This window comes from Mizuhopecten yessoensis, unplaced genomic scaffold (genome assembly GCF_002113885.1).
Source record: "Mizuhopecten yessoensis strain PY_sf001 unplaced genomic scaffold, ASM211388v2 scaffold6069, whole genome shotgun sequence".
NCBI classification, from domain to species: Eukaryota; Metazoa; Mollusca; class Bivalvia; order Pectinida; family Pectinidae; genus Mizuhopecten; species Mizuhopecten yessoensis.
This window is the reverse complement of record NW_018406364.1, coordinates 21981-33138: the sequence shown is the minus strand read 5'-3', so window position 1 is coordinate 33138 and position 11158 is coordinate 21981. Positions and strand designations below refer to the sequence as shown.

The 11158-nt window shown below is 39.6% G+C and overlaps 1 protein-coding gene across 1 annotated transcript in view; it reads left to right on the top strand.

The window, feature by feature from the left end:
• LOC110451485 (beta-hexosaminidase-like) overlaps positions 1-5447 on the top strand; it is a 73356-nt gene extending 67909 nt beyond the window's left edge. Inside the window, exons 13-16 of the mRNA XM_021499528.1 lie at positions 2564-2648; positions 2807-3053; positions 3767-4019; positions 4306-5447. Coding sequence (XP_021355203.1) covers positions 2564-2648; positions 2807-3053; positions 3767-4019; positions 4306-4546 — 826 coding nt within the window. The 3' untranslated portion in view covers positions 4547-5447. The remainder of the gene's footprint in view (positions 1-2563; positions 2649-2806; positions 3054-3766; positions 4020-4305) is intronic.
• The last annotated feature ends 5711 nt before the right edge of the window (positions 5448-11158 follow it).

The window sequence follows — 11158 nt, the reverse complement described above, 5'->3', positions numbered from 1 at the left end:
GTCTACTACAGGTAAGAGAGTTAAGTGACATGTCTACTACAGGTAAGGGAGTTAAGTGACATGTCTACTACAGGTAAGAGAGTTAAGTGACATGTCTACTACAGATAAGGGAGTTAAGTGACATGTCTACTACGGGTAAGGGAGTTAAGTAACATGTCTACTACAGGTAAGGGAGTTAAGTAACATGTCTACTCCAGGTAAGGGAGTTAAGTGACATTTCTACTACGGGTAAGGGAGTTAAGTAACATGTCTACTCGAGGTAAGGGAGTTAAGTGACACGCCTACTACAGGTAAGGGAGTTAAGTTACATGTCTACAACAGGTAAGGGAGTTAAGTGGCACGTCTACTACAGGTAAGAGAGTTAAGTGGGGGGTCTACTACAGATAAGGGAGTTAAGGGAAATGTCTACTACGGGTAAGGGAGTTAAGTAACATGTCTACTACAGGTGAGAGAGTTAAGTGACATGTCTACTACGGGTAAGGGAGTTAAGTAACATGTCTAATACAGGTAAGGGAGTTAAGCAGATAAGGGAGTTAAGTGACATTTCTACTACGGGTAAGGGAGTTGAGGAACATGTCTACTACAGGTAAGCGAGTTAAGTGACACGTCTACTACAGGTGAGGGAGTTAAGTGACACGTCTACTACAGGTGAGGGAGTTAAGTGACACGTCAGGTAAGAGAGTTAAGTGAGATGTCTACTACAGGTAAGGAAGTTAAGAAACATGTCTACTACAGGTAAGCGAGTTAAGTGACACGTCTACTACAGATAAGGGAGTTAAGTGACATGTCTACTACGGGTAAGGGAGTTAAGTAACATGTCTACTCGAGGTAAGGGAGTTAAGTGACTCGTCTACTACGGGTAAGGGAGTTAAGTAACATGTCTACCACAGGTAAGGGAGTTAAGTAACATGTCTAATACAGGTAAGGGAGTTAAGTGACACGTCTACTACAGGTAAGGGAGCTAAGTAACATGTCTACAACAGGTAAGGGAGTTAAGTGACATGTCTACTACAGGTAAGGGAGTTAAGTGACATGTCTACTACAGGTAAGGGAGTTAAGTGACACGTCTACTACAGGTAAGGGAGTTAAGTGACACGTCTACTACAGGTAAGGGAGTTAAGTGACATGTCTACCACAGGTAAGGGAGTTAAGTGACCGCCTAATCTTTTCATGTTGACACCAGGAAGCTCGGGATTATCTCTGGCACCTAATGCTAATCCATAACAATAGATACTTCATTACAGGTAAGGTAGTTTTACTTTCAGATTATTCTACTAAGTGTAAGGGAGTTAAGTGACGGCCTAATCTTTTCCTGTTGACACCAGGAAGCTCGGGATTATCTCTGGCACCCAGTGCTAATCCATAACAATAGATACTTAATTACAGGTTAGGTAGTTTTACTTTCAGATTATATGATACAAAGGTACATTTAGAAATGGTTCAGTAAGAAATGATTTTGTTTTAATTTCAGATGAAATATATAAATTCTTAGAATAAAGTTTCAGTAGATAGAATATTATAAATTGTGCAAATGCAGTATTTGCAATGTTGAAAGATGCATCTTTGGTAGTACATCTCAAACTCAATATAGGAGGGCCAAAGCAATACTTGCCAACAGTTTGATGGGGGAGATTATGTATGCTCAAATAAAAAAAACATTAATAAAATGTGTGTATTTATACCCTAGGGACCAAATCATCCTTAAAAAGGACAGATTTTAGGATGTTTTTTCAGATGAAATTAATAGATCTTAAAATGAAGGAATAGTTGAGCAGATTGACTGGTTGGAAATATTCAATGTAAGGGTCCGAAATTAGGACTCTCCCTCTGAAATAGTATGCAAAGAGAGAAACTGGCAAAATAAGAAAAACTATTATTTCTTATTCAGAATAATTAATTTGAATGTTTTGTTTTATTTTTGTGACATGATGAGTTATGTACAAGATCCTGCATGATTACTCTGATAGAAAATAAAAACATTACAGCTCAAGGTCTGGGGCCTCTTGTTGGACATCTCACAAATATTTGGGAAATTTAGATAATTAAATTATTAAAAGCAGGTTGACAGAAGACGAAATACAGCATTTGAAATGTTTGTACTTTGCCAATTTAAGTTCCGTACATGCTGTTAAGAGTTATGATGCCAAAAAAGTTAAACTTTGATCAATCAGGTAAGAAAAGAGGCCTGTTATTGTTACTGTAATACCTGTGTTAGGAGGCACGATAGTCTAGTGGAAGACGCCAGACTCGTGGCCGAATTAAGGGTTGCGGGTTCCAGTCATGTCACGGCACTGTTACTCCGCTTGTTCCAGTCTACTCAGCTGTAAATGAGTAGGCGGTTGTTTAGTGCTAGAATTGTTGAGTGCTAGCTGTGTGCGCTGAAATAGCAGCACTGGCTGTATGCTCCCCAGGGAGTTGAGAAAGATATTGGCTGGTTGCAAAGGCCCAGCTAGCTAGCTATAACCATAGATTTGTGAACTGCTTTGAGACGACCTAAGACCTAGGTTTTGATAAAGCAGTATATAAGAACCATTAATTATTATTATTACTTTGTTTTATTTAGGGAGATCTTTGCTTATGCCTGGAATAATATTTGGGAATATGGTCGATCCTCAAGGGCCATAACTCTTGCCAATGCTGGTTATAAGGTAATTATGAAAATAGTTGTTCAACAATATACATATCAATTTTTTTTTCATGATCATCTGAGTCTTCAGTTTCCATCAATTGTGACCATGAATCAATGACCTTGATATTGGTGACCTTCAATAAGTGACCTTGATATTGGTGACCTTCACTTTTCCAGGTTGTCATGGCCCAGGCGACACACTTGTATTTCGACCACCCCTATGAGCCTGACCCCCTGGAGCGTGGTCTGTACTGGGCGACACGCTACATCGACACTCGGAAAGTCTTTGGATTTATCCCAATGCACCTCCTCCTCAACGCAGACGTGACAGGGAGAGGAATATCTCTAGAAAACACTTCAGAGGAAAAGTTGGGTTGTCTGCATAAAGATACGTGTCTACTCAAATCACCGAAAAATATTGTGGGTACGTACACAGCTTGTCTACTGAACACTCCAACATCATGAAAGTATCTATAAGTATCATGATGTTTTCTATTTAAATAAAAAAGAGGTTTGCTTGGGACTTTTTAACATTGACTCTGGATCTTTAATTTGACACTAACCTTTAACCTCCCATTTGACACTAAACGTTAACCTTCCATTTGATACTAACTTTAATCCTTCAATTTGTCACTAACCATTAACCTTCCATATGACACTAACCTTTAACCTTCCATTTGACACTAACCTTTAACCTTCAATTTGACACTAACCTTTAACCTTCAATTTGACAATAACCTTTAACCTTCCATTTGACACTAACTTTAATCCTTCGATTTGACAATAACCTTTAAATTTCCATTTGACACTAACCCCTAACCTTTCATTTGACACTAACCTTTAACCTTCGATTTGACACTGACCCCTAACCTTCAATTTGACACTAACCTTTAAGCTTTCATTTGACACTAACCTTTAAGCTTTCATTTGACAATAATCTTTAACCCTCAATTTGACACTAATAATATATCCTTTAACCCTCAATTTGACAATAACCTTTAAGCTTTCATTTGACACTAACCTTGAACCCTCAATTTAACACTAATAATATAACCTTTAACCTTCCATTTGACACTAACCTTTAACCTTCCTTTTGTAGCTGTCACCTTTGACCTTCTAAGCTGTTTTTATCTGTAGGTTTGGAAGCTAATTTGTGGACAGAGACAATTCGGACAAATGACCAGTTACAAAGCATGGCCTTCCCTCGTCTCCTGGCCATGGCAGAACGAGCTTGGCACAAGGCGCCATGGGAAGACATTTTGAACAAGAAGGAGCGTCTAGTAAAGCTTGAAGCAGATTGGATAACATTTTCAAATACGCTGGGTTACAGGGAGTTGAGGCAATTGGATCAGATGGGAGTGAAATATAGAGTTCCACCACCTGGCGCGTTGTAAGTATCGAATTCTAACACCAGACACAGTGCAAGTATTGAGTTCCAACACCTGGCACGTTTAAGGTATCGAGTTCCACCACCAAAAATATATTTTTGCATGCTTGGGGTGTTCAATATGTATGTAGCGAAACTGGACTGGGTCTATTTTTGGAGGTCCCGGGTTCAAATTCCAATGTTGCTGTGCATTAATCTGTTACATGTAAAATAGTCAAATACAGTCACCTTATTCCATAATATTTAAATCAGGAGTTTTTCATGAGCATGTTTTGTATACTTTTTCCAGAATAGTGAATAATGAGCTGAGAGTAAATTGCCTCTATCCTAACCTGGAGATACAGTACAGTTCCGATGGAGGAAAAACCTGGACAACAGCACGACATCCCACAGAAAGGGTCAGAAAGAGTGGGGCCAGTAAACGACCTATCAAGGTCTATACTGATCATAATATACTAGTGCGGACATTGTCCGCAGACGGACGGCGCTACAGTCGTGTGATCGCAGTTAATATCAACAAAGACATTTAATCAAGACCGTACTTGTTAGGAAGGTATAATCAATGTAACAGCCACTAGTGCTGACCGAGTTTAGGTATAATCAATGTAACAGCCACTAATACTGACAGAGTTTAGGTATAATCAATGTAACAGCCACTAGTGCTGACTGAGTTCAGGTATAATAAATGTAACAGCCACTAGTGCTTACTGAGTTTAGGTATAATAAATGTAACAGCCACTAGTGCTTACTGAGTTTAGGTATAATCAATGTAACAGCCACTAGTGCGGACCGAGTTTAGGTATAATCAATGTAACAGCCACTAGTGCTGACCGAGTTCAGGTATAATCAATGTAACAGCCACTAGTGCTGACTGAGTTTAGGTATAATCAATGTAACAGCCACTAGTGCAGACCGAGTTCAAGTATAATCAATGTAACAGCCACTAGTGCGGACCAAGTTTAGGTATAATAAATGTTATCAATTAATTAATGCCTGCAGTCTATGGCAGATTGAGTCTACAAATAGATATTGTCTAGATTGTCACTCTGTCAGAAATTTACATGCGATGTGTTGAAAGTACATATACTTAGGATGTTGTTTTTGAGAGAGAGATTGAATCAGGGAGAGAGTTTAATTGCAGTTACCCACTGTGTTCCCAGATCATTTGCCAAAGTGGGGAGGGGGGTTATTTGTGGTTAAACATGGTACTGTCTAAATGACTGTACACCATCTGATTTCCACCCTTTAACATTTAACAAATTCATGCAATGCAGTTTCCGTGCGATAACTTGAGTTCCCTTGGGTTGATTGAACTCAAACTTGGTTCACAATATTGCATACCTATATAGCTCGGACAATTTCAGAAATTTACGTGCATTTTTGGTGGAGTTATGCCCCTTTTATTGCCAAATTAGGGCAAGGTGTAGTAAATGCAAGAACTTTTTTATTTTTTAATCTATTCCTTTCAAATTTTGTACGGTAATGCTAGAAGCAATAGTGTTCAACACATATTACAGGTTTTTCTGTCAAGTTGCAACTTCCTGTGTTTTGGCATATCTGTTTACACAATAAATCGAGCCAAAACACTTTTCTTACTAAAAGCCCTGAGCAGGCGACACATCGACTCCCATGGAATTCTTGTTGATTTTATATAAGGTTTGAAACGCATCTTTTTAATCTTTAATGTCATCATTAATATCAAGCAGTAAGTGAAGATGTTACAAACTCTGTGACATTTAACAAAAAATAGTCTTCATAGTCTTCTCAGTCATAAACCGAAGGAAGGGCAGTAGGAGAAGGCTTATACGGAGATTGTAAGACAGAAAACAGGACCGTAATTAGAACCTGGTGGTAAATAACGTGAGTAGGGTAATTATACTGAGACCATATCTATATAATCCTCTCAGTATTAGTTGTTAGAAAACTCAGCAGGAATATGAAACCTCTCGAGATTTTGTCAAGTGTTTTGTATTATAGCAAAAAAGCGTTTCATTCATAAACCGTAGTCAGATCAGCAACACCAAGGGGCTCTCTTATAGCTCACCAGGGGTTTCTTAATGTACCGGTAGTATCCATCAGGGGGCTCTGACGTATTGCCCACCTGGGGCTTTCATGTAGTGTCCACAAGGGGGCTTTGTTGTAGTGTCCACCGGGGGCTTTTATGTAGTGTCCACTAGGGGGCTTTGATGAAGTGTCCACAAGGGGGCTTTGTTGTAGTGTCCACCAGTGGCTTTCATGTAGTGTCCACAACGGGGCTATGATGTAGTGTCCACCATGGGCTTTGTTGTAGTGTCCACTAGGGGGCTTTGATGAAGTGTCCACAAGGGGGCTTTGTTGTAGTGTCCACTAGGGGGCTTTGATGTAGTGTCCACTAGGGGGCTCTGTTGTAGTGTCCACCAGTGGCTTTCATGTAGTGTCCACTAGGGGACTCTGATGTAGTGTCCACCGTGGGCTTTGTTGTAGTGTCCACTAGGGGGCTTTGATGAAGTGTCCACTAGGGGTCTTTGATGTAGTGTCCACAAGGGGGCTCTGACGTATTGCCCACCTGGGGCTTTTATGTAGTGTCCACAAGGGGGCTTTGTTGTAGTGGCCACCGGGGGCTTTCATGTAGTGTCCACTAGGGGGGTTTGATGTAGTGTCCACCGTGGGCTTTGTTGTAGTGTCCACTAGGGGGCTTTGATGAAGTGTCCACAAGGGGGGTTTGTTGTAGTGGCCACCAGTGGCTTTCATGTAGTGTCCACTAGGGGGCTCTCTTGTAGTGTCCACCAGTGGCTTTCATGAAGTGTCCACTAGGGGGCTTTGATGTAGGGTCCACAAGGGGGCTCTGACGTATTGCCCACCTGGGGCTTTTATGTAGTGTCCACAAGGGGGCTTTGTTGTAGTGTCCACCGGGGGCTTTCTTGTAGTGTCCACTAGGGGACTCTGTTGTAGTGCCCACCAGTGGCTTTCATGTAGTGTCCACTAGGGGGCTCTTATGTAGTATCCACCAGTGGCTTTCATGTAGTGTCCACTAGGGGGCTTTTATGTAGTGTCCACTAGGGGACTCTGTTGTAGTGCCCACCACTGGCTTTCATGTAGTGTCCACTAGGGGGCTTTGATGAAGTGTCCACCAGGGGCTATGATGTAGTGTCCACAAGAGGGCTCTGATGTAGTGTTCAATAGGGGGCTCTGATGTAGTGTTCACAAGGGGGCTCTGATGTAGTGTCCACAAGGGGACTATGATATAGTGTCCACCGTGGGCTTTGTTGTAGTGTCCACCAGTGGCTTTCATGTAGTGTCCACAAGGGGACTATGATGTAGTGTCCACCGTGGGCTTTGTTGTAGTGTCCACTAGGGGACTCTGATGTAGTGTCCACCAGTGGCTTTCATGTAGTGTCCACTAGGGGGCTTTGATGAAATGTCCACTAGGGGGCTTTGATGTAGTGTCCACAAGGGGGCTCTGACGTAGTGCCCACCTTGGGCTTTCATGAAGTGTCCACAAGGGGGCTTTGTTGTAGTGTCCACCGGGGGCTTTCATGTAGTGTCCACTAGGGGACTCTGTTGTAGTGCCTACCAGTGGCTTTCATGTAGTGTCCACTAGGGGGCTCTTATGTAGTGTCCACCAGTGGCTTTCATGTAGCGTCCACTAGGGGGCTTTCATGTAGTGTCCACTAGGGGGCTTTGATGTATTTTGAAATTTGTATCGGTTTATCATGATTATTTTGTTGCAAATATCTGTTTTACTATAGCTCTAGTTCCGATCGATACCAGTAAAACAGTGTAATGTGACGAAATGCCATAACAAGCTCAAAACACAGTAGGGCAAAATTTGATGTTATACATGTGCTTTTGTATAAATCTATTTATTACATAGATGATATATAATGTAGATAAATTTGAGGTTTTCAGGAAGTAATACTATTGATCGAGGTACTGTGTTGGAATCGTCTTTAAAAACACTACTGTTTTACAGGGTTTGTTCAGATTGTTTGTTAACCCTTTCACCACTGTAGACCATAATGGACTGATCCAGAACAAGACATGGTATAATTTATTTAAGTTACATAGGGCTGAAAGGGTTAATGTAAATGTGAAGCAGATTGTTTCGTTAATGTAAAGGGGAAGCAGATAGTTGTGTTAATGTTAATGGGAAGCACATTGTTTTGTTAATGTAAATGGGAAGCAGATTGGTTTGTTAATGTAAATGGGAAGCAGATTGTTTCGTTTATGTAAATGTGAAGCAGATTGTTTAGTTAATGTAAAGGGGAATCAGATTGTTTCGTTAATGTAAATGTGAAGCAGATTGTTTCGTTAATGAAAAGGGGAAGCAGATAGTTGTGTTAATGTAAATGCGAACAAGATTGTTTTGTTAATGTAAATGCGAAGCAGATTGTTTCATTAATGTAAATGGGAAGCAGATTGTTTCGTTAATGTAAATGGGAGGAAAATTGTTTTGTTTATGTGAATGGGAAGCAGATTGTTTTGTTAATGTAAATGGGAAGCAGATTGTTTCATTAATGTAAATGGGAAGCAGATTGTTTCGTTAATGTAAATGGGAAGCAGATTGTTTTGTTAATGTAAATGGGAAGCATTCTAGGGGCCCTGTATCTACGACCACTGCCAAAATCTGTAACTACGTGCTGGGAACTGTTTCCCTGCTTGTCTATAGCTTTAATATATCAATAACACAAGAAATCTTACCATGTGGATCTTACATGAAAACATATTTTGTATGGTTGAGTGGCGCAGTGGATAGGGCACTTGCCTTCCACCAAGGTGGTTTTATTCCCTAATTGGACATGGAAAGGTATGGGGTTACCAATATTAGACTTACCCGCCCCACGATAGTCTCGTTCAACCAGACTCCTATTGTCTGTGCAAGCTACGCCGAACAGAAAGTCTGGTCAAAATCTATGATATCATTTCACTAAGTAAGAACGATCGAGGTTTACCAGAAACCTGGTAAAGGATTTCATTGGTCAAAGGTAGATATACCCTTTCCAACTTTTGAGTTAGTGGCGCAAAATTGTATTGAATATTTTAATTCATGAAAAAATTAACTGTACATGCATTCCTGAAGTATCTGTGTATTCACTATTATCGAGAAAAATGTGAGGAAATGCTTCAAATCTCAAGAATGATTGCATGTATTTTCATTGGATATTTTACATCAATAATTCATCTAGCTAACAAAGCTATTGATACAAGTCAAGCCAGATTACCTGAGTGAGAACCTGTAGTGAATGGTGTACAGGTAAAATCTCACTTGCTTTGCATGCTTTTTTCCAACCTCAGTCAGCCTTGTTGGCTTTGTTCTCAGTTGTGACTTATTTAGTGGAAACATATGGCATTATTCTGGAGACTTTTTTTTCATTTCTCTCGATAATAGTGAATACACAGATACTTCAGGAATGCATGAACAGGTAAGTTTTGTTTATTAATTTCATTTTTCTTTGAAATGTTTTAAGTGGCTAGACAAACCGTCCGGAAATGAAAGTAAAAACACTGCCCTCTGGTGATGGTAATTTTAAAGCACTGTGTTTGACCAGACTCTTGTATTACAAGTGATCAAGCATATGGTTGAACGTTACTAGCCCCACGAAAGCTGATCATAAATAAAAGTCCTTAACTCAGGTTGTTGTTTTTTACACAAAAATGTGTTTTATGAAAGTTTGTTGTTACACAAATAAAGGTTGTGTGACTTTTACAAAATTTACAAAATGAAATAAAAAAGTGATGTGAAGATTTACAATTGTCAGCTTGTTATTCTGTTAAATTTGGGAATCATTGTAGTGTTCATTACTTACAGCCAGACCTGTATTTATACAGCGAGACCTGTATTTATACAGCCAGATCAGTACTTAGATCTGAACCTGTATTTATATAGCGAGACTTAAGTATTAACAGCCAAACCTGTATTTACAGCCAAACCTGTATTTATACAGCCAGACAAGTATTAACAGCCAAACCTTACTTTACAGACAACCCTGTATATATACAGCCAGAAAAGTATTAACAGCCAAACCTGTATATATACAGCCAGAAAAGTATTAACAGCCAACCCTGTATATATACAGCCAAAAAAGTATTAACAGCCAAACCTGTATATATACAGCCAGAAAAGTATTACCAGACAAACCTGTATATATACAGCCAGAAAAGTATTAACAGCCAAACCTCTATTAACTCATTCACACAGTTAATGAAGACACATTTTAACTCTTCAAATTCAAAGGTTGGAATGCTTCATTATGAGATTTCAGGGGTGAATGAGTTACCACACAAACCTGTATATACCGACAGACCTTCATTTACAGCCAAACCTGTATTTACAGACAAACCTGTATTTACAGACAAACCTGTATTTACAGACAAACCTGTTTTTACAGACAACCCTATATTTACAGACAAACCTGTATTTACAGACAAACCTATATTTTCAGACAAACCTGTATTTACAGACAAATCTGTATTTACAGACAAACCTTTATTTACAGACAAACCTGTATTTACAGACAAACCTAAATTTACAGACAAACCTGTATATATACAGCCAGACAAGTATTAACAGACCACCCTAGGAAAGTTCAATAAGTGGTTTATTGATACAAGTTAAATTCACAATGAGATCATATTTATATCAAAAGTTAATTATGCCCCCCGCAACGAAGATAGCATACTGGAATCTGTATGTCTCGCCCTTTTACGGAGTTATTGCCCTTTGTTTAACAAATCCTAAAACGTTTTTGTCTGGACAACTCCTTCTAAAGTTACGGATCGATTTCAAGGAAAGTTTCCAGACATGGTAAGTTGTGCATCCAGGTTTTCTTTTTTCATTCTGATCCTTTTTTTACAAAGTAATATGGCCTTTTGTTGAAAAATCTTTATCCGCACAACTCCTCAAAAATTACTGGGCCAATTTCAACGAAAGTTTTCAGATATGGTTACTACCACCTGATGGTGTGCATGCTCGATCTGACCCTTTTTTAGGTCACCTGAGACAAAGTCTCAAGTGACCTATTGCGATCGCCTTTTGTCCGTCGTCGTCCGTCGTCCGTCGTGCGTCCGTAAACAATTTACATTTTCGACTTCTTCTCCAAAACCCCTGAACCAATTTCAATGAAATTTTGCAGGGACCTTCCATGGACAAAGGTCAACAAAAA